Raw genomic sequence first — 23,640 nt, 5'->3', positions numbered from 1 at the left:
GAAAAAGATGGGGTCATCATCATATGTGAAGGGGTGTGTGTGAACTTTTATACAGTCATGCAGTTCTCGTCACCACAGGTGGCTAATCCATCACAGCCTGCCAGGAAAATACAACGGACGCTCCGACATAAGCCTGACTCCCAAAAGATAGTGCTAGTCTCAACACTACGCTCTATAGTGAGTCCCAGTGATGATCTAGAATTCCCAGGAGTAAACATTGAGCAAAGGGAGCAGATACATCATGATCCCCTTTGAAAACCACAACTGTCTAGCTTTGGTGATACAGTGACCTAAAACCTTGACGGAACTGTTCTTGTAATCCCACCTTAATTTCCTTTAGGAGCAAAAGCATAAGTTAGACAATAGGTATGAGTAATGGGGAAGACATGTTGATGAAGAATAGTGGTATAAGTAAGGATTAAAACATGAGGATTCGTGCATTACACTGTTATATTGCACGACGCAGCGTCTAGAACACCATGACGAGCTGCATTGTTCTGATGCATTATAACCATGTAATGCACAGATCTGAGTTGTTTAATCCACTTATACCATGGTCCCACACAGTAAACATTTTATAACAAATGTTTATTTCTATTAATACAAAAGGTAAATATTCTAAAGTGTAGGAGCTATTTTATGTTTATGTGCTTTTTATGCTAAATCACTGTTGTTAAGCAGCTACAACATGTTTCTGTCATTCATCAATCAAAGGTCAGCTGATCTGAATCAGTTGATTCACGCGTTGCTATGGTGATGCTCGAAATGGAGTGCAATGACAGTGATTTAACTCTCTGAACTACACGTGTGTAGGTTATATAAGAAAATCATGCACGCCAGTTGGTGTTAGAATTATCACTGACCACAGTATAATAGACCATTATTCCACCTTTATAATAATCTCGCAAAGCATTTTAAACCAATAAGAGAAATGAAATATGATGTCTCAACATTAATGTTGGAGTTCTTGTTTTAACAGTTTTTGAAGCCATCTTTACCTTAGATTTGAATCAAGTCGGCATTGATTTAAAGTCAGAACCAGTATGCAAAACTTGTAACTGTTTTGCACATAAACAAAAGCCTTAGACATGTGTAACTTTGGCCTTATTAATACATACTATGAGACTGTGTTGTAGAAAGAGGTATATGAGACAAAATGGGTCAAAGGTTTGTCTGCATACTTTATGTATAATGTAAATATTTTGTACAACAGAGTGGAGGGATTATCGGATCATTTGACACTTATATGTCACAGCAATAAGTTAAGACACCCTGTATGGGCTTATAAACAATGTCCATGACTATTGCTTGGATTTAAATGTGTGCACATGGCATTAGTATGCATCCTTGAAAACACAACTAATACTGAATAACATACTTAAAGCTACATATCCTGCCATTCGAATGATATCTTCTTTGGGGAAAGACTTGTTGAAATTTGTTGGGTAAGAAAAAGAAAGACCTGAAACAAAAAACAATTCAAACAGTTTGCAAAACTGCAGCAACTTACCTCCCAGTTTCCAAATGCTTACAGGGTACAGAGGCACAATAAATAAACAAGTTTGAATCTCAATTTTGAAATTAATGCAGTTTTTGTTTTTTTTTGTTTTTTTTTTTCAATGCTAAAAAACGTTCCAAGCACAATAATTTCATGGCTTGTTTTTCTAGTGTTTTAGAGAATTCACAGCATTTAAATGGATTCCAAATTGTTTATCTTATTGGAAATAAAATATTTAATCAAGTGTGCTTTTAAGTGGCTGGATTGTTTTAGCATATGTATAATATATATATGAATGTCCTTTTAAAACCAGTTTGTCACTTGACCCTCCAGCATACCTTTAAATACCTTTACGTCTTGGATTTGACACACAATCTATGTCAACACTTATATCTTTAGGTCTTCCTCTCTACCACTCAGTGTTTTAATGCTATTTAATGTTAGTTCCCTCTTTTTGTCTCCATGGTGACATGGCACCGCCCATGCTTTTAGTGGTGTTTCAAGCATGCCACTGGGAGAGTTATCAATTTTTTTGTATACCATATATCTGTGTTCTATAAAAGTGAATTGTTCTCACAGATGCTCAACTTTATAGTACTCTGGAAATCATAACAAGTAATTCTGCGGCGTGTGATGTTTGGATAAGAGCAGCTGTACGAGATGACCGTATCGTGGGACTGCTATTGTGATAACAGAAAGGCCCTCAGCTCATATATAAAAACTGTGACATATGTAGAATGTAGAATATCTTTCTTCCAAATTTTGTAACCTGCTGGGTGTGATGGTGTCGTGCTTCTTGAAATCTTTATGTCTCACAGGCCATTTGACACTGATGGACCAGCTAAGTCATAACTCATGTCTGTGTTTTTTTTTTCTTTTTCTCCAGGTATCAGCCACAGATGAAGACCGTGGGTCCTTTGGAACTGTAGCCTACACCCTGGCTTCAAGCTCTGGAAGCGTACTTCCAACAATCTTTACTATAGACAAAGAGTCTGGTCAGCTTTGCACCACCACAGCCCTTGACAGAGATGAGGGGTTGGACAAATTTGACCTGACTCTTACTGCAACAGATGGAGTAAGTATTATGTAGACACATATACATATAAATTGTATAAAACTGCACTGAAATTGACATTTATGTTAAAACAAGTTTTAAAGACAGCATTTTGTTATTAACACAATGTTATTAAAATGCACGCCAGTTGGTGTTAGAATTATCAATTCAATTCAATTCAATTCAATTCAATTCAATTCAGTTCGGTTCTATTTGTATAGCGCCACTTCACAACAATGTTGTCAAGGGTGCTATCGCTGACCATGGTATAATGGACCATTATTCCATCTTTATAATGATCTTTATAATGCTGTTAATAAAAACAGCATGGCAAAACAATCAGAGGAAAACATGGAATGAAAAGAGGTAAAACAAAGGAAAACAGAAGTAGAGTTCCTATTCTACCTTTTTATTATTGGATGATTCTATTTAAGTTAAAAAATGAGCAAACATTTAAGCAGTCTCTTCAAGAATCCTGTTTCTACAAGGTTCACATAAAGTTAATGACAGTGGATGCAAATAATCAAAGTGATACAAAGTCATAACACTGGTAGTATTTCTCACACAATCCTTTATTGCCATTTCAGTCCTGCTAGCATTTTCTCCTCTTTTGTCTGAGATGTCCCTGTTTTTAATAGTCATATATAACTAAGCCAGCAGATACAGTATAATAAGTGCAGTCTACTCTTTGCTGACAGATGCATACGCTGGTTGATTACTTCCACATTTAAAAGATCATCAACAGAGACAACACTGCCTTTCATTTTTTTTTTTTTTATAGCTGTTTGTCTTTATAGCCGAGCAGAGATTTATTGTCACGGTTTAATATCATCAAAGTGCTGAACTGTCACTTTTTACCAACAGAACAAAAACTAATTGAATGTTGTCTGTGGAAATATACAGTGGAGTTGTTTAATAAACTAACTGCTCCTATAATTTAGCATCCATTTGTCTCAAATGTTTCATTGCCCTGTTGGTGTTTACTCTTGAGATTTTTACATATTCTAATGGCATCATATCTGAAAGTAAAGGATTTAGGATAAAATAGGATATATCAACTAAACCTTTTCATTATTTTCTCTTGCAGGGCGGCCTTAGCTCGGTAGCTCGTGTTAGAGTCACAGTCTTGGACATTAATGACAATCGGCCCACCTTCTATCCAGTTCAGTACACAGTCAGTCTCAGTACCCATAGTGCTCCAGGAACTTCTGTCATTAAGGTAACAGCCAATGACCCTGATGCTGGGGAAAACGGCAGAGTGACCTACCGCACAGTACCTGGAGGGGGCTCCAGTTTTTTCACCCTCAACAAGGACACAGGTGTGTGTGTGTGTTTTTATTATTATTTGAGTATGTTAAAGTATATAATTTTATTTTTCTTTACAAAGCCAAAAGTCAACAGTAACAATGCTCATATGCAAAGTTGACTTAAATAAATGTTTTGATGGAGCAATAATTTAAATGTGGCATTTTCAAAGTTTGAAAAGGCCTTAAAGTTTGGATAAAGTGCTGCAAGCTGCCCAACACTATAAATGTATGGCTTTTATAACGATTCATTATTTATTCAAAAAGTCTTGAAGAGCGGATGTTTTGCTCCATTAAAAAACTACTCATGTTACTGAAAAGAACTGATTGTTAGACATTTGTACAGGTTAGACAGGTTTACAACATGCAAGTTATGGAGGTACAACTCTGAGAAAAGTATAACAACCTTGCGTAGCTCTGTGGTAGTTTAGTCTGTTTTATATAAGACACAGTTTGCTAGCGCCTTCAAACTTACAGATTTATTATCAGTGTCACTGTTTCCATGGTTACTTCTCTCTAGGATTGTAAGCCAGTGTGGTAAGTGTGTCGGCTTTACAATATTTAAAAGCTGAAAAATATTGAATGAATGGTCTTTGTTCCTTTGTAGGTGTGATTTCTTTGTCTCGTTCGCTCCATGGCAAAGCCAACACAGTTATCTCCATGGTGATATCAGCTGAGGATGGCGGTGGTCTGACGGCACCTGTCAACGCCAGAGTCAATGTCAGCGTGGTGGGAGGTTCCGTTGCATCACCAGTGTTTGAACAGGCTCAGTATTTTTTCACCGTGTCGGAGGATGTGCTCAGGGGGACGGCAGTGGGAGTGGTCCGGGCTGCTACGAAAACAGGTGAGAACACTTAATTTAATATTTCATTTGTGATGTATATGTTTACCTGTCTTGGCCCTGATTGGTCATAGCACCAGCCTGTTTCATGGCTTTTTTAAACACACAAGTACCTCTTACTGTTAAGATTGTTGATACATGCAAACATTATTTTCATGCACTCCAGAAAGAAAACACATCCAACTTTTTGCTTAATTGAACTTCATTTTTATTGCAACCCCATTTTTTCCCTCTTCCTAATAAATCAGTGATGTAGCAGACAGATGACTTATTATCCATAACGCTTTAAAAGAGCAGTGGGTTGCTGTTACTCGCATCTTAGGGTCAAGTTAGAGATGGTGGAAATTAAACATAACAATTACCTGACAAAAGCAAACAGATACTAATTGCATCCTATATTTTTTAATATTTAGTATATCTTTGATTTGCAAGTTTGTATAAATTTTAGTTTTGAAGCTTTTAAAAAAGGAGGTAATTTATCTCAATAGATCATAAAAATTGAACATAACGTTTATGTTTTAGAACTAATCTCTGTGTCTGTATTGTATTTCAACTTTTTTTGCTTCATTTATCTTCCACGAAGGTGTGTCTAAAGGTATTTCCTACTCCATCTCTTCTGGAGACCCTGATGGCTACTTCACTGTGGACAGTGCCACTGGTACCATTCGCACAGCCCTTCCACTTGACCATGAAACCTGTGCAAGTCTTGAGCTGGAGATCCAGGCTCGTTCTGGCTCTCCTCCAGCCTATGGAGCCTGCCGGGTGCGGATAACTATTTCTGATGTAAATGACAATGCCCCAACCTTCCTCCCTTCCACATCAGAGTCTCTGCTTTTGCCTGAGATTACCAAAATGGGGACGGTTATCTACCGTATTCAGGCCACAGACAAAGACTCTGGTCATAACGGTCAGCTCAGCTTTGACCTAGTTTCTGCCGGTGCTGCAGGCAGCAGCGGCCAGAGGATGTTTGGTGTTGACCGTGGCAGTGGGGAGGTGCGTCTGATCGGGAGTCTCTCATATGAGATGGTCCCACGTTATGATCTTCAGGTGATTGCCAAGGATGGTGGCGCGCCGCAGCTCAGCTCGACCTTCACACTTGTGGTTCACATCCAAGCACAAGATGCACAAGGCCCCAAGTTTGATACCCTCACGTACCGAGTGGAACTACGGGAAAACACCGCTCTCAGTACCCGTTTCCTTCAGGTTCGAGCACTCAACAGAGAAGTTTCTGGGAATGGTGGAAGTTCGTCATCTTCTTCCTCACCTATTTCCTACCGCCTTAGACCTGATGGAGACGCTGCTGGATTTGGCATAATGCCAGACAGTGGTTGGCTATTTGTTCGGAGCTCTCTGGACCGAGAGGTTAAAGACATGTATCTTTTGACTATCTTCGCCACATCGGGTCCAGGGGGAGCAGGGCGGACTGGCAGCGCAGCTGTCAGGGTGACTGTTACTGATGAGAATGACAATTCCCCAAGACTGAGCCAGGAGAGGGTGTTCCTGGCTGTCAGAGAGAACTTGCTGGCGGGGACCGGCTTTGGCAGGGTGTCTGCAACAGACAGAGATGCAGGACAAAATGCACGTCTCACCTACAAGCTGCTGCATGCTGACAAGCACTTTCAGATCAACTCACAAACAGGTGAAGAAAACCATCATGATCACAATAAAGTTCAATGAATATATATTCAAATTTCTATATGTGTCAAGCCGTTTATTGTAATAATGGTACACTGGATCAAATGTTATCAGCAGCAGTATCAGCATAATTTTCCTTACAGTTTAGTTATTTGTTCTTTCTCAATTTAATTGTTAAACTTCTGTCCCTGTAAATGTATTTTTGCTTTAGGCGAGATCAGCACCCGCCTTGCGCTGGACCGAGAGCAGCAGTCCAGCTATCAGCTTGTGGTGGTTGTACAGGATGGGGGTACACCTCCTCGCAGTGCCACTGGGACTGCTCATATCACTGTGTTGGATGAAAATGACAATGCCCCAGTTTTCACTCATGTCAGGCCTGACAGGGAGCTGCTGCTTCAGGTAAGAATGAAAAGAGGTCAGTTTGTCAATGATTGATCCAGATACATACTACATAATACTAAATGGTCAACCGTGTACTGCATTACTGGCTGGTTGGCCTAATCGAATGTTTGATGTTTGATTCTGTATACTTTTATTAAATATTAAGAAAAGTAGAAAATAGATTAATGTATTTGTGTGCAAAGCTATAAACCCCTTCTTTCATTGTGATGAAATAAGCTAAATGAGCAAAAGATGTTTTGATTTCCAAACGACATAAAGTTATGACAGTCACATGAAATCTGTTTTATGCCAGATCAATATGTTCTAAATTAATTCATGATACAAAAAAGTTGTAAAGCAAATTACATTTACTTTCAATTTTGTGTTGAAAAAGGAGTAAAGTTTTTTTTGTTATTTTTTGACTCCCCCATGAAGGTCCTATTTGTGCAGGTGTTGCTTAATAATACAGCCTTGTGCAACTTCTCAAGGTTCTGCTAAATCTTCCTTACAGTCCTGTCATCAAATGCACATTTTGATATGTCTGTTGAGCTCTCTGTGAAACTATTTTTGGTCTCGTAGACCTAGACTTGACCTGCCATTTCATTACAATATAATGTCAGCCTACCTGATTACACTGTTTTTAAGGGATGGAGTCATCAGATGTAAAATTCCTTCTAACATTCATTTCAATTCCTTTTAATTTTATTGCAGGTGGCAGAGGGTCTTCCATCTGGTACAGTCTTGGGAACAGTTACAGCTAAAGACCCAGATGAGGGGGAGAATGGCACCATATACTACTCATTATCAGGTAAGTCTTGGTAATCATTTTATAATTACATATTTAGTGATCTGGTTGCCATGTAAACATATACAATTACCTCTTGTTTCATTATTGTATCTTAAATGGCTCTTTGTTACGTGCTCAAAAGGCTCCAGAGCAGAGCGTTTCTCTCTCAATCCGACCAGTGGCGAGCTTATAACTGCTTCCCCTCTGAGATGGGCAGAGCGGTCTGAGTACGCCTTCACTGTGACTGCTGCTGACCACGGCACACCAGGCCTCAGCTCCACCTGCCAGATACGAATTCAGGTAAATATGATGTGTACATTTATATGTATATTGAGTAAATAATGTGTACCTTTTTTTTTACATCTCCAAGTCATTCCTAAGGTATTGCATGATTGGAACCAGAGGGCGGTCTGGTGATCACACTTTAAACTGTCACATCTGCACATTACGTACCTCAGACTTTTTGCATTATTTGCTCTGAGTAATTTCCTCAATCTGTGCACACAGTGAACAGTTTAACTGTCAAACGAGTGGGACAAGGAGGTAAAAATGAGAAGGAGAGAAGCTGAACATTGGCCTATATAAACAAAAGCATGCATCCAATCTGTGTGTGCGTTTCCTGATCCAAAGGTCAGCAGGGCAACCAAAACCCACGGTGAGAAGGCCTGAGCTCTGAGACCGTGCTAGGCTGGACTGAGCTAATTTTCTGAACTTACTGTAGGAAGGTCAGTCCTGCATATCAGCATACAATATCAGGAATGTAGCAACAGGAGAAAAATGTCTGCTGGTGAAGGGTGGTGGCTTGCTTTGACTGCTGAGCTTGGGAGCTCTGTGTTTTTGTGTGATGTGATTTCAGAAAGGAAGAGGATGTTAATTGCAGCAGGAGTGCTTGCCTTAGATTTTGCTTGTGTGTGATGCTTGTGTGACAGTGTGATTAGACTGAGGGGAAACAGGCACCTTGGAATCAAACGGTCCCAGATGGGATTTGATGAGAGCCAGCTGCATCAAATCACATAAAAGGAAAGGGAACACACAGCATTGTACAGTAGCAGGAACTAACACACACAAGCATACAGACACAAACAGTTGCATGAGGTAACATGTCCAGAGAATGATTTATAGATAACATTTCAAATAGCTGTGGATGAAATCAGGCGTAGATGTTGTTGTACACTACATGCACAGCAACATAACCATAAGCAGGAATATAAGTGAAAAGTAACTGGAGAAAAAGAAAAGAAATAAAGCAAAAATAGTGCAGGAAAGTTGTCAGCAGTGCTAGCTAATTTAATAAGCTAAGATGTGGTTTAAGCAAATAACTTTTTCCGCGTACTGTATGTAATTCAGTGCCTGTGTATAAGTGTGTGGGTTTTTTTTTTGGTAGCACTATATGTCTGTGTGTGTACGTGTTTTACTTGTTCCGTCAAGCATCATGGCAAACAGTATGGTAGCTGTGCTGCATCGAACAATTTTGCTTTGCCAATAAGAGCTTTATTTATAGAAAGTCCCTCTTGATGATTTCATTATTACTCTTTATTCTTATATTTACATTTTGTTGACTTTAGACAATAATACTGGACCTGACAAAGGGTGTGGGGAACAGTGAGGGAAGGTGTTTCTATGGAAGGTTAAAATCTAGTTTTGTGTGCTGTCTTTAAGAATTTTTGATCTGTCCCAAAACTGGATCAAACCCTGAGGCCATTCAGAGTACCAAAGCCCCCCTGGCCCCTATTTATAACCCCAAACTGAGGCATGTTGAAGTTGGTTATTGCTCTGTATTATTTGAACTGGAGTGTTAACAGTTCCTGCATGATCACACCCATCATTCTACGGTTTTAGGTCACAGACCTTGGCTATCATGCTAAAGCCAGAATCCCTCAGTCTCACGAAATTTAATAGGAGGCCTACATATAATGCCTTTATGTACAATGGTAATGCCTGTGAGACTGTTATAATAATGACGACAAAACTACAGTCTAAGGCCATATTTAGGGATGGGTTGGGGAGAGAGAGGTTTAGCTGAACTGTTTATGGAATATCAAAAGAAATCTGATCCAGTAACATACAACAGGCTTGCCTTGATGATTTTCTCTTGTGAATTTTTTAAAATGATATCGAAACGTTGGACATTTTCTTTTCGTGTACTTTGTTTACATCGTTGGTTAAGGAAAAAACCCTGTTTTATTGCAGTCTGAATCACATCTACTAGGTGATGAAATTGACAACAACTGCTCAGAATATAAGTATAATTGACTGTCTTGATTTTCTTCAGGTACTCAGCTCCTCCAGGTCCATCCCAAATCCCAATGTTCTCTCAATGATCCTGAACACAGTCGAAGGGGCTCCTCCAGGCTCCATCATTGGTTCAGTTCGCCCGCTTAACCAGCACGAAGCCGCTGTACTAGAAGGTCAGGTGACCTACCTGGTAGTGGGAGGGACAGACCGGGACGGGACTTTCATGGTGGACCGTCTAAAGGGAGATGTGTACCTGGTGCGTGAACTGGACTATGAGAAGGGCTCCAGGTACACACTGCACATCGAGGTGTCTGACTTCTCACAAGCTTTCCCCAGCAGCCACCTGGTGAAGCTGGATATCAATGTGCAGGACAGCAATGACCACGCCCCCCAATTCTCAGAGGACCCCGTTACCATTGTGGTTGCAGAGAATATAGAGCCAGGCTCTTCCATATATACGTTCCAAGCTATCGATCAGGTGGGAAAGAAAAGTTGTGTAAGATCTGTTTATTTTTAACCAAACACTGTAAATTTAATCTTAACATGCTTTTATTCTTCTTTTTGTATAGGATGGAAGTGGACCCAACAGTGAGCTATGTTACTCCATTGAGCACCACTGGCCTGACATTCCTGATCTCCTAAACCTTGACCCCCTCAGCGGAGTCCTGACCCTGGGACATAGGTTAGATCGTGAGTCCACTCCCTCCCTCTACCTTGTGGTGCGAGCCACGGATCAAGCCGTGGATCCATCTCAGAGGCGCTGGGGTTCAGTCACTGCTCGGCTGTTTGTGACTGACGAAAACGACAACGCTCCTGTCTTCAGCTCTCCATCTGCAGTCAGTGTCATGGAGGATCAACCTATAGGGTGAGCACCGCATTAGTTGTTTGCTTCTGATGATGCAGTGTATTTGAACAACTATAAGTCATTAAACCCTAAAAAAGAAACTGTAATTGGATCTGTTGGATTTCCCAATGCTATGCCCGAAAACTCCTGCCGTGGCTGTTTTTAATTGTCTGCTCACTGACAGGTTTGTGATTTTGTATGTGATGGCCCGAGATGCGGATGAAGGAGAAAATGGCAGAGTTTCTTACAGAATCCAAGCAGGCAACAGCGCCGATCGCTTCAGTCTGAACCCCAACACCGGTGAGTTTATTTAAAGGGTTAGACATCTAAAAATAGCATAATGGGAAATTTTCCTATATCCGTTTCACACATCATCAAATCGAGTGAAATTCACCACATAATCTCTTGATTTCCACTCCTGCTTAGAGCGCTTTAAATCAACACTGTTTTTTTCTTTGTGGGATTTTATGATTGATAGATAATTCGCATCCCACCCATTGAAGCCACATGAACAAAACTTTCCAGAAGATTATAATTACTCACTGAACTCCATCTTACAGAGTCTCTGCTGCTTAAACCTTTACAACCACTTTAACTTGAGAATTTTTCAACACCTTAAGGCAATATTTAACCTCAAGAATGCTTTAGTGTTCTGTTTTAATCGGATTTGTTCATGGGAACTGACCTTTATTTGGGCTACAGGGATGTGGACAGCCCTTGATATCTTATATATGTTCATGTATAGTCTCTTCGATGCTTGGGCTGGGTAGTGTAGGCGTACTCTGCTGTGGCTGGGATGGGATTAAGAACCATAAAACAGACACTTAATGCAGCTTCCAGATGGAAGAAAATCTTTACGTCATTACTGTCAAGTGCGGTGGGTTGATTTCACTTCTGGTTTGTTTCTCAAACTGTGCGATGTTAAGTTTTGTAGTTAATAGGAACTGTAGTGGCAGATTAGCGTGTATTTCAAAGTGGTATGCCAAACTGCCTGGCTGATGTTGGGTGTGTCATTAGAATGATTACTGCTTAAATGGGTGATCTGCCCTGCCAACTTTCTGTTATTTCACATTACTTCTCATTTACTGCCGATTTTATGAATTCCTTGAAATCTAATGTTTCCTCTTAATTCCTTTGTTTATTTTTAAGTATATAAAGTAGATTTGCATGCTGTCTGTTACTTCAAAATTCTCCATCAGCTTGTTTGGGGCTTAATTTAATTTTAACTTTAATAATTGTCATATTATTTATGGCTGCAGCAAAGCAAATCAACTTTTTTTGCTTTGTCTTATAATATCTTTGTTCATGTGTTAGTTCTGCATTATTAGAACTAAGCTGACTAGATAGGACCGTGAAATGGCAGGGTGCATGTTTTCCCTTGTGTCTGTTTTTAACTTAAACAGGCAAGGTAAGACGACCCCACAGAAAAATCAGAGCCTCAGTTCCACAAAACAGTCAGTACACAATATAATGTTTTGCATGCTGTGGCATTTATAAATTACATGTCTCATGACACTGCAGCTAAACTTGTGCACAGCTATAAAACGGCAAACAAACGCACACATTTTCTATATTTCCTCTCACCCTGGCTGACCCTCCCTGTTAGAGTGATGACAGGGCTGTGGATAAAGACATAAAACGTAGGAGATTAACTGAAGCCCAAGTGTGTGCAGTGGAGGTCTAATTCAAAGACTCTACTGCATATGAAAAATTACAATATGCACTCGGTACACATAAACACATAACAGCTCGTGCTGCACAGATTTAAAAGCAAACAGATTTAAATGCATGTTCACTTTAGCAGATTTGAATAAGGGGTTAGAAAGTTATTAGTTTCTGCTCTCACTACGGAAAATCTCATAAAGGAAAGCTGGAGAAATTCTTGTTTTCACTAGTCCTTCAGGCTTACAAATGATCTTAAGTACAGAAAATTACATGCACACAAAAGTTAACACACACTTGGACAGGAGAACAGCTAGACACTGGGTAAAACTGGAAAATTCATTTTAAGTGGAGCAACCCTGGGCAGTTGTAGAAAGTTTTTATTCACTGTTAGTGTTTTTTTTTTTTGGGTTGTTTTTTTTTTGTTTGTTTTGCAGGCTCTCTTTCTATCCTTAAAGCCCTGGACCGGGAAGAACAAGAAGTCTTCAATCTAACAATTGTAGCAGAGGATCATGGGATACCTCAGCTCTCCATCTCTCAGGTGCTGTGTGTGCAAGTGATTGATGTGAATGATGAGTCTCCAGTGTTCCAGCAAGCTGAGTTCGAGACAAAGGTGATGGAAAATCAAGGACCAGGAACCACAGTGCTGACGGTTACTGCCAATGACCGGGACCAAGGTCAGTTTAAAGAGAGCCGCGAATGAATATTAAGCTTTTAACCGTATTTACATGGCATGGCTTGGTAACAAGCAGGAGTCAAAAGACTTTATTAGTTTACATACTCATTAATCTCGAAATACTAAAAAAAACACATTTGCATGATATAAAACATATCACAAAAGGTTTAGTGTTTAGATGTCAATGTATGAAAACCTAAACAGAAAAAATTTAGTGCAAAAAGACTGAGCAAAGCAGATGAAAAGTTTAGTAACCATAGAACAAAACAATAGAGAGCCATAAATGGTTTTCAGAAACCAAATCTCTTAAAACTAAACCACAACCACTTGCTATTAAAATGTGTGGTCGCCATCATCCTCTAGATCCCATTATTTTAAGTGTTTTCATTAGGATTTGATACTAGCAAAGTGCAGCTTTTCAGTCATTACTGGGATCTCTTTGCAATATTTAATGTAGCCTTTTTGCTTTATTGTTAGTTTCATGGTCCACTTGCTTTTTCCTTTCAATGCAGGTTCTAATGGCCACATAACATATGGAGGTGTGACAGAGGATGGCTTCATCATCAATCCTATCACAGGAGTCATCACCACTACAAAGGAACTGGACACAGAACAACAGGATCACTACATGCTCACTGGTACTAAGATACGCACAGCTGTGTCTGACAAATCTAAAACATCAGTTCAATTTGCTGCATGGAATTTGACACATTGTCTGCTTAATGCTTCCCGTCTCCTACCAGTATATGCCAAGGATGGAGGGCTGCCGCCTAACTTTGCCAAGGCTGTGGTACGTGTGGAAGTACAGGATGTGAATGACAATGCTCCAGTCTTTGCAAAGCTGTGGTATGGACTTGAGGTGCCAGAGAACCAGGAGCCTGTAGAGCTTTGCTTCCTAAAGGCCACAGATCCTGACTCAGGTGCCGGTGGAGAGCTGGAGTACAGAATTACTGGTGAGAAATAGTATTTCTATGTTGAGCTGGGCTGAAGAAGTGGTTTAGGTCCCCACAGTTGCAGTGTTGTTTGTTAGTCAATCTAGTATTAATAAATCATTGATGTTGTCAGAGAAACATTTGGTTTTTTTGTTGTTTTTTTTTTCTTTGGCTGAAATTAGTCCAAATTAAACTCTAAGATTAATCTATTATTGCAGATTACAGCAAGAAACATTTTTTAAAAGTACAGTTGCACATTTTTTGTGAAGTTGTGCAGGATTTTGTCTGACAGCAGAGATCTGGCATGGTGACTAATGTCGACTAGACATCAGCTTTCGACTAGACTGCTCGTACTGATAAGATCATCATGCGGTGACCCCAGGCTATCTTTGGATATTGTTTTATTAAAAGTAGTACAGCATATCCCAGCTATGTCTCTGGATAAGGCTCAAATTTTAAATGTAGAATTGGTTCGAATGCCCCCTTGTCTTTGCTAAAATCTTACAGTGCCAGTCAAAAGTTTGGATACACTTCCCCATTGAATCTGATGAGTTTATGTATCTAAACGTTTGACTGGTAAGTCATGGGAAGTGCTTGAACATTTTCAAAGTTCTTTTTCTCACACCATTTCTCTCTTTACAGGGGGGGACTATGATGGAGATTTCCAAATCCAAGGCAGCACAGGAGCTCTGTCCACCTCACGTGGGCTTGACAGGGAGAAGAAAGCTAAATATACCCTGGAGGTGGTGGCCATGGACCGAGGCAGCCCAGCTCTCAGTGCTACTGTCACAGTGGAAGTCAAAGTCCTCGATGTCAATGACAATAGCCCCGTCTTCAGCAAAAGTAGTTACACGGTGGAGGTGTCAGAGGATGCTGCAGAAGGTTCTCAGGTTCTGGAGGCAAGTAAAACGAAGATTATTCAAAATACACACTTTTACAAACCTTCTATTGACATGTGCTTTTGTTTTTTTTTCCCTTTTTATCAGGTATCAGCAACAGATGCAGATGAAGGTTTCAATGGGAAAGTTCTGTATTTCCTGAGCCAGGATGCACATGGATCATTTGCTGTGGATGAGAACACTGGTCGTATCACCATATCCACCCCTCTGGACCGGGAAAAAATAGCATCTTATAATTTTCAGGTGTTTGCTGTTGACCTTTCACCTGCTGAACCCAGGAATAGTTCTGCTCAGGTAAGACGGTGTACAAGTGATGTATTGACTAAATATGTGCATGCATGTATGTCTGTCCATCGTTTTAAATACTTTCCTTAATTCACATGTCATCTACCTTACAGGTGACAGTCACCATTCTTGATGTCAATGACAATGCTCCCTTCTTCATCCAAGATCCATTGATCATTGAAGTGTCCAGCAGACGTTCTCAGCGGGTTTTAGCCACCATGAAGGCCGAGGACAAAGACTTTGGAGCCAATGGCTCTGTGTTTTATCGTTTTGCCACTCCAGTTAAGGGCTTTAGTATCAACTCCTTGACAGGGGAGATCCAGGCGACCGAACCACTGGGAGATCTGACCCAGGCCGAGAGGACCCTGATTGTGGAAGCCATGGACCAAGGCAATCCAGCTCAGTCTGCACAGGGAGTGGTGGTGATTTATGTGAAGGAAGTGGAATACAACGGCATTCGTTTCTCCAGGAATGCTAGAGACGTCAGCCTACAGGAGAATGCTGCCAAAGGTTTGACAGAATAATCAGGAATTTGAACATTCAATCTTTTTTGTTCATTGTCCTATAAATTGTATATCAGTCCCTCAAAGGTCACTTTAAGGAATATTTTCTCTACTTTAAAATTCCAGGCACAGCTGTGGCTCAGGCTCAAGCCCAATATCCAGATGGCACGCGGAAAGGGATTAGCTACAGCCTTTTTAGCGGAAACCGAATGCAGGCCTTCACCATCAGCTCCTCAACAGGTGAAACTGAAAGTTTTCTTTATCCAGCAAATTTCATAATATATCAGTTCAGATTATTAATGAGGTATCAGTTACACAAATATATGCATCGGATGATCTCTTCATTCTCGATTTTGATCCCATCCTTCCTCATCTGTTCGTCCTGTAGGTGAAATCTGGGTGCAGAGTTCCAAGGGGCTTGACTTTGAAGATACTCCCAGACTCCGTTTGGTTGTGAAGGCTGAAACGTTGTCCTCCACATCCTTCACGGCATTTAACTTGGTCCTGCAGGATGTCAATGATAACCTTCCTCGCTTCCAGCTACAGAATTATGTGGCCTACATGAAAGAAGCGCAAGGATATGAAATGCCAATCATACAGGTGTCTATTATTATAAACCTCAACAGTACAAAGACACGCAAGTATTGGGGGACACTGAAATAACACAATGGTAAAATGTTTTTAAAAATCCCCTCATTTTTCACAGGTGGTGGCAGAGGATGTTGATCAGGGCCAAAATGGTCAGGTCACATATTCCATCCAGTCATCCAGTATGAGTGGCCTGTTTAAGATTGACCCTGTGACAGGGAGCATCACTACGGCAGCCATCATGGACCGTGAGATCTTTACACAGACCAAGTGAGGAAAAAAAAAACAGTGTTTAATCAATCTTATTTGGAGTAATTCAGTAAAGATGCTTTGAAGAAAGTTGTGTGCAGATGGAAATTTTTACTCTGGCACATCATGACATATATAAGACTGTGCTTATGTAGCCGTAGAGGAAATGGACGTAGGCAGCTGAAGATATGAGCATGGATACAAACAGGTTTCTGCATAGCAGATGTGTGAAAGCTGCTTTTTTTTTCTCCCATAACTCCATAAAACAACTCTATGTTTCATAAAACATCTTCATAAATTATTGGATCCTGCTTTTGTTACAAAATGAGAAACAAATGTGCAGAAAATCGGTAGATGTGCATTATTTTATCTCTTTACCTATGAGAATAATATCAGGGTTTGGCTACATATGTAAAAATGCAGAGGATGACTTGACATACTTTTTCTGCCCTCCACAGACTAGTAGTCACTGCAACTGATAGAGGAAGTCCAAGGTTGGCCGGTTCAGCCACACTGACGGTTATAATTGTTGACCAGAATGACAACAGTCCCACTATCCCCTTGCCTCAGGAGATCCGCATCCCAGAAAGTATAAACATTTTTATTTAAAGGAATTTTTTTGGCCTGTACAGTGTAAAATGTTGAATGCAACTAAAATTTATTTTCAATTTCCTTCTCTGTCAGATACTTTGATAGGCACAGAGATCACTCTTGTGACAGGCAATGATGTTGACTCCAGTCCTGTCCTCTCCTACTCGTTGCAACTGGACCCTACAGCCTCAGGCAAGTTCGGGATTCACCGCTACAGTGGGGGCGTTTCACTCACTGGTCCTCTAGACTTTGAGGAGAAGACGTGGTACACCCTGACCGTCAGAGCAACAGACAGCCAGCACCAAACTGAAGCTAACATTACGATAGTAGTGGAGGACATTAATGACAATGCACCTGCTTTCACCCATGATCTCTATCAGGTAGGTGAAGAAAATAAAAGAAATGTTAATTTCCACATACAACATATATGTCTCAATAAATTATACATGTGCCTAAAAGAAGTTGCTGAACATTTGTTACCAATTGTAGCATTCGCTTCATTTCACTATTTCTATATCAACCACAGGAAGAAGTTTTCATTTATTAAACTTGCAAAACTGTACACAATAAATGTGTAACTACATCAGTTTATTATGTATTCACACCTCAAAAAGTTTGAAAGCAAAATAAATCTAATTCAGAAACTGTTTCGATCATGCACTCGACTTAAAAAAAAAAGTACTCTTGGACCCGACACACACTGTAAAAACACATGCATATTCCCAGCTTGCACACACTGTGGGTGATAAAAGTTAACTGCCTAAAATTAACTGGGGGAAGGCTGTGGAGATGAGCCTACATAAACCATCTCAGGAAATTACCTCAACATCAGCATGCACTCAGGAAAAACAGGAACTGCATTATTAAATGCATGTTTTTCCCTCTGCGAGTGTTGGCCTTCTTACCATGCGTTTGGGGGTTTTATCGCAGTATTTATGTGACCGGTTGATGGTGTGTGTGTGTGTCTTTTTTCTTTTGCCTTCATGTTTAAATCTTGACACATGTTTTTGCACACCAGATCACCCTGCCTGAGCACACACCACCTGGAAGTGCAGTCATCACAGTAACAGCTACTGACAGGGACTCTGGAGAGAATGGAAAGCTCACCTACAGAATGATGTCCTCTACTCAGGAGGGTTTCTACATTGACCCCAGCAATGGTAGATCTCCTTTGCTTTGTCCTGACACATTAAAGTTTGTTGCAATATTTCCCAGTTTGGACTAAAGCTAGAATTTCTCATGTTTTTGCACAGTAACTAAATATCTTCCATTATTCTTTTTCCAGGAACCTTGTTTATCAATCACAGAGCAGAGTTTGATCCTGAGCGTCCATCAGTCAACATAGTCATTGAAGCTTGTGATGGGGGATCGCCTTCTCTCTCATCTTTGACTACAATTCAGGTTCAGATCGCTGATGTCAATGACAACACTCCTGTTTTTCACCAGTCAGATTACAGGTCAGTCAACATTCATTAAAACTTCCATGCATTGTGGTGTAATATAAACAGCTCCCTCACTTGTGCCGCACTCTTCTTGCAGAGCTACAGTTCCAGAGGATACCATCCCAGGGTCAACAGTTCTGACGTTTGAGGCCTTTGACAGTGACTTATCACGAGAAAACTGTGGCTTTGACTTTGCCATTGCCAATGGGAATGAAGGAAATGCATTCCAGATTGAAAGTAGTGTGCGGTTCCTGGAGGGCCGAGGCTTTCAGACAGTTGGAACCCTCCTGTTAGCCGAGACACTTGATTTTGAAACCAAACCACTTTACAATCTCACAGTGGTGGTGTCGGATCGTGGTGTGCCCCAGAGGAGCTCAAGCGTCGCTGCTCTGATATCCATTAGTGATGTGAATGACAACCCTCCAGTGTTCAGCAGAGCAGAATATGCTGTGTCTCTCAGTGAGGGAGCTGCTTCTGGGACTGAGATTATGCGACTGACTGCTACAGGTGGGCAAAAAATACTTTTATTTTACTTTTACACTTTCTCTTAGTCACTTATTTGATAAGTTTTTTTCTCCTTTGTTTACGTTTTGGCAGATCCAGACTCAACTCCTAATGCTGAAATCCAATATACCATCAGCTCCGGTGATGAAGTGAACCTATTTTCCATTGATCAGTGGACTGGAGCTTTGCGGCTTCAGCGAGCTCTTGATCGTGAGCACCAGTCCACACATGTTGTCCTCGTTCAAGCCACAGATGGACAAGGTCACTTCGCCTTAGCTCCAGTTATTGTTGAGGTCAAAGATGTAAATGACAACCGTCCATTCTTTCCTGTGGAAGTCCTGACAGCCAGTATCCGAGAAAACCAACCAGCAAACTCAGCTGTGACGGTTCTTCATGCCATAGACCATGATACAGGGATTTTTGGCCAGCTGAAATACTACATGGTGGAAAGATCTGGAGTAGGAAAAGACAGTTTTGTGTTGGACCAGAATTCAGGAGAAATCAGAAGCAAATTTCCATTTGACTTTGAGAAGACCAACTCCTTCAATTTCGTAGCATTGGCTGTAGATTCAGGCAACCATTCAGCCACTGTGACTGTTCAGGTGTTTGTCACAGGTGAGGATGAGTATGACCCAGTCTTTGCATCAAGTGACTTCTCCTTTGAGGTCCCAGAGGGAGCTAAAAAAGGCCAGAGCATTGGCCAGGTCCAAGCAAACGATGAGGATGGAGGGGTAGACGGTATTGTTCTCTACTCTTTAACCTCCAGCTCACCATATTTTGATGTAAACAAAACCACTGGGGTGATTTTCCTCAAGTTGGACAGTTCGGGCAGCAGCAGCAGCAGCAACAGCGGTTCAGGCCGGGCTAAACGGGAAACTAGGATAATGACCCTGGATGTAAAAGCTCACAGCCCACTTTACGATACATCTCGCACTACAACAGCCCAAATCTCAGTTGATGTAACAAACACCAACTTTGGTCTGGCTGCTGATGTAAACGTCTTACTCATTAGCATCATAGCTGTGTCTCTTGGTTTTATCATATTGCTTGTAGTCATGGCCGTGGTGGTGTTCCTGGTCAAGTCACGCAAGAGGAAGAAGGGCCAAGATACAGGAAACAGAACTGTTGCCTCAGGAACTGCCTTGAAGAAACTGGACGATTGCAACTCTGGGCCAGGAGGAGAGAATATCTACCACCAAGCTTTGCCAGGTTATGCTGGAGATCAAGGTGGGGCTGGTGGTGGTCCCTACACTAGAGGGGGGTCTTTGGATCCTTCTCATTCCAGTGGAAGAGGATCAGCTGAGGCAGCAGAGGATGATGAGATTAGGATGATAAATGAGTACCCCCGAGTAGCCTCCATCACCTCGTCCATGCAGGAACACATCTCAGCCAGAGGACCAGACTCTGGAATCCAGCAGGATGCTGACCAGCTCTCTGACATCTCTTGTGAGCCTGCTGCTTTGGAGGGCAGCACCTGGTTCAAAGGAAAGAAACTGGGAGGTAGTCTGAGTGGGACCTTGCTCTCTGGCCAGTTACCAGTCTACAGGGATGAGGGAGGTGGATACCTGGGAGTTGGCCGCGGTCTAAACATTTCTCTCCCCAAGGACTATGCCTTCCCTGAGGATGGTAAGCCTGCAGTGGATGGTTCCCTCACTGCTATAGTTGCCAGTGACGAGGAGCTCCGAGGGAGTTATAACTGGGATTATCTGCTTAATTGGTGCCCTCAGTTCCAGCCTCTTGCAAATGTCTTTACTGAGATTGCCAGGCTGAAAGATGAAACAGCTCAGCAGAATCCCCGCCAGCCCTTCCAGCCCAAACCCAAAATGGATCCCAAACCTAGAATCGACCCTCCACCGCTCATCACATCAGTGGCCCATCCAGGGGCCATGTCAGTTCCCCCCAAAGTTCCTGTTATTGGGCGGACATTCCCTCACTTGGCCTCACTCCGCAGGTCCCCAATCAGTCACGAGGGATCCATTTCATCAGCAGCAATGTCACCAAGCTTCTCCCCTTCGTTGTCACCCTTGGCTGCTCGATCACCAGCAGTTTCACCATTTGGAGTCAACCAAGGGCCCTCAGCATCTATGATCAGCACCAGGGAACCCTCACTGGACCAGAGTCCCGATCATGAGATGAGAATATGATTGAAAAATGACAGAACAACATAAGGAGGATTTCCAAATTGGACAACATGAACAAAGAATAATATGCCATCCTTTCTGATGGTCTTCTGAATGTCAGTTCTACTAACATTTAAAAAAAAACTATTGAACGAGAGTTTCACAGATGTCCAGAAGGCAACATTTGTTTCAAGCATCTGGCCAAGCAATTCATGGGGGAAATAAAGACCCATAAAAACTTACTTTACCTTTTTTCTGGTAGAATATTTGGATTACTTCTTCCAGAGTTTGACACTATTGAAGGAACACACAGAAGTGGAAACGTGCTTTGTTTGACAAGACTAGCACAACCTTCTACTTTCACAGAGACGCAGGTCTCCATGAACTGATCAGGGTTGGGAGGTATATTGACCTCTTCATGGGAGCATGTACTTGTCCTGCCCTGCAGTCAGAGATCCCTTAGTGTATAGATAGATAGCTGTGTAGTTTTCATGTTACCTCACTGGCTGGCCAGAGAGCTAAGGACCTTGTTCCTCTCTTTGTGTCTTTGGACATGTTTTTTTTATTTTATTTTTACTCTTCAGTATTAAACTCACAAAGGGGCTGCTTTTGAAATTACTCCTGGGCATGAGCAGACAAACAGTGCATGCTCATAAAGACTCAATGAGTTGCCAAGTCATCACAGAGGCATCTCCGTGGGATATTGACATTATTTTTCTCACCAATTCAAATGACACTTCTTTTAATTTTCATTTTATTTTTATATTTTTGTATGATTTAAGATCCATTATTCCACATTGAGAGGTTACTGTTTTTGTGTATTTGCATATATGTATATGTGTATGTATGCAAGATATGCTATGTACTGTGTGTCTCCTAGTTTTTTTAGAGACTCCTGTGAAAGTTCTGATGTGTGTGAGTGGAAATTGTTTGTTTTTTTAGTATTATTTATATGGAAATAAGACTTTTGCCACATTTTGACAATAGGAAACAGAGCACTAGCTGTGTTGTTACCTTAAAGTTTTTTCTTTCTTTTTTTTTTTTTTGTCAAATTGTTGATCACCCAAAATTTAAAGCAGCATCTGGAAATAAACATTTTGTCCCCAATATATTTATGCCAATTTCTCTAACAGTTCAGCACTCTTTTGTGGTGAGCACTAATGCATAATGGCACATTTTCTCTGTATTCAGGGACAACTCAGTTGTAATCACCTCTGTGTCTTTCTTTTTATTTGAACAAAAAGAAAAGAAAAAAGTGCTTCCTAGACTCCAGTCAATAACTCAAATGCATATTTACTGTGAATTGTTTTTTGTTTTTTTTTGGTTAAATCAAAATTACATGCAATGACAAAGCTGAGATTCTCATATTCAAGAGGCATAACTTGGAGAAATGTAGCACATGAGCTAAACAACTGGGAAACATAACCCTCTGTGCACAAATGTACAACAATTTAGTAGTTACTGCAGTATTTATGTCACTTATTAAGTCTCAGCTTTGGGCATTTTTTTCTGTGATTTAATATTTCCATCTATTTGATGGTGTATTTTCAAATTCCAAATGTTTAATTCATCTGCACCTTCATCCTTTTCTCATTCAGGTTCATTCAAACCTGAATGACTCCATGAGTGTTCTATTTGTTTCTCTGTAAGTGTTTTTCATGCTAGCCTACCTTTTAGGAGAAAGCGGTCAGAAGAGTGATGGAATGTCATTTTGATTTAAAGAAATTGCTTCTACCTCTATTCTTTGTTCAACATAACCCCGTCAATTGCCTCAAAGCTGGCCCTGGTTTGGCTATAAGCTACTCATGCCTTGAACCCAACTCCAGCACAACATCCTCCTGGCTTGTAGTCAAACTGCTTCAGAAGCCTTTTCTTTATTGGAGAATTTCATTTTAAAGTTTAATTCCAATGATCGATCATGGAAGTAATGGCAAAAAAGGAGTTGTACATGCATTTAAAGCAAATAATAAATTCCTACTGATCTCTTTTGACAAATTTGAGTCAGATTTAATCTTTTTTGTCTTTAATTCAACCAAAACTTAAAGAGTAGGGATGTTTAATAGTAGGGATGTTAGTGTAAGTGTTAGGTAAATGTAATTAAACCTGCAGGATAACAGGAATTGTGTCTGCGTTTGTTTAAGCAAATATGTGTGGGTGTTTGTGTTTGAGTGCAAAACATAAGGAATAAGTTGTGTGTTGACCAGCTCACAGGATCACAGGCATAATTTTTCATTGATTATTATCCTACTCTGGATCAGGTTCAATGAAAATTTATTACCTAAACTACAAAAAAGCAAACAAGTGAAAAAAGTTTCTTGTTCACACACACAGATACAGCTGTGTTCACAAATTGTTATCACATGACCACTTCACTAAACTTCCACCTTAAAAACATACAAACACATTCACACACATGTACTTAGAGGCTGCAGCACAGTGACACACAGGAACTACAGAAATCTCTCCCCAGCTGGCCAAAATCCAGCTCCACACTGAGTTGGCTTGTTTTTTTTGTTTTTTTTTACTGTCAAGTGTTCCCATGGAGAAAGTATAAACCAGGGTTAGGTATATATATATATATATATATATATATATATATATATATATATA

The 23,640-nt window shown here is 40.6% G+C and overlaps 1 protein-coding gene across 1 annotated transcript in view; it reads left to right on the top strand.

Moving 5' to 3' along the window:
- dchs1b (dachsous cadherin-related 1b) overlaps positions 1-21,054 on the top strand; it is a gene marked incomplete at its 3' end in the record, with an annotated part of 85,961 nt that extends 64,907 nt beyond the window's left edge. Inside the window, exons 5-29 of the mRNA XM_079247386.1 lie at positions 2,385-2,573; positions 3,640-3,871; positions 4,464-4,700; positions 5,281-6,336; positions 6,544-6,731; positions 7,425-7,521; positions 7,643-7,800; positions 9,773-10,213; positions 10,305-10,600; positions 10,764-10,879; positions 12,679-12,918; positions 13,430-13,555; positions 13,661-13,870; positions 14,492-14,748; positions 14,836-15,042; positions 15,147-15,543; positions 15,663-15,776; positions 15,925-16,136; positions 16,243-16,394; positions 16,832-16,962; positions 17,058-17,344; positions 17,983-18,124; positions 18,250-18,421; positions 18,504-18,913; positions 19,004-21,054. Of these exons, the coding sequence (XP_079103512.1) occupies positions 2,385-2,573; positions 3,640-3,871; positions 4,464-4,700; positions 5,281-6,336; positions 6,544-6,731; positions 7,425-7,521; positions 7,643-7,800; positions 9,773-10,213; positions 10,305-10,600; positions 10,764-10,879; positions 12,679-12,918; positions 13,430-13,555; positions 13,661-13,870; positions 14,492-14,748; positions 14,836-15,042; positions 15,147-15,543; positions 15,663-15,776; positions 15,925-16,136; positions 16,243-16,394; positions 16,832-16,962; positions 17,058-17,344; positions 17,983-18,124; positions 18,250-18,421; positions 18,504-18,913; positions 19,004-21,054 (8,118 nt within the window). The remainder of the gene's footprint in view (positions 1-2,384; positions 2,574-3,639; positions 3,872-4,463; positions 4,701-5,280; positions 6,337-6,543; positions 6,732-7,424; positions 7,522-7,642; positions 7,801-9,772; positions 10,214-10,304; positions 10,601-10,763; positions 10,880-12,678; positions 12,919-13,429; positions 13,556-13,660; positions 13,871-14,491; positions 14,749-14,835; positions 15,043-15,146; positions 15,544-15,662; positions 15,777-15,924; positions 16,137-16,242; positions 16,395-16,831; positions 16,963-17,057; positions 17,345-17,982; positions 18,125-18,249; positions 18,422-18,503; positions 18,914-19,003) is intronic.
- Positions 21,055-23,640: the final 2,586 nt, after the last annotated feature.

This window comes from Telmatherina bonti, assembly GCF_933228915.1.
Source record: "Telmatherina bonti genome assembly, chromosome: 10".
Taxonomy (NCBI): Eukaryota; Metazoa; Chordata; class Actinopteri; order Atheriniformes; family Telmatherinidae; genus Telmatherina; species Telmatherina bonti.
The sequence above is the reverse complement of the archived record's forward strand: the minus strand, read 5'-3'. Positions and strand labels throughout refer to the sequence as shown.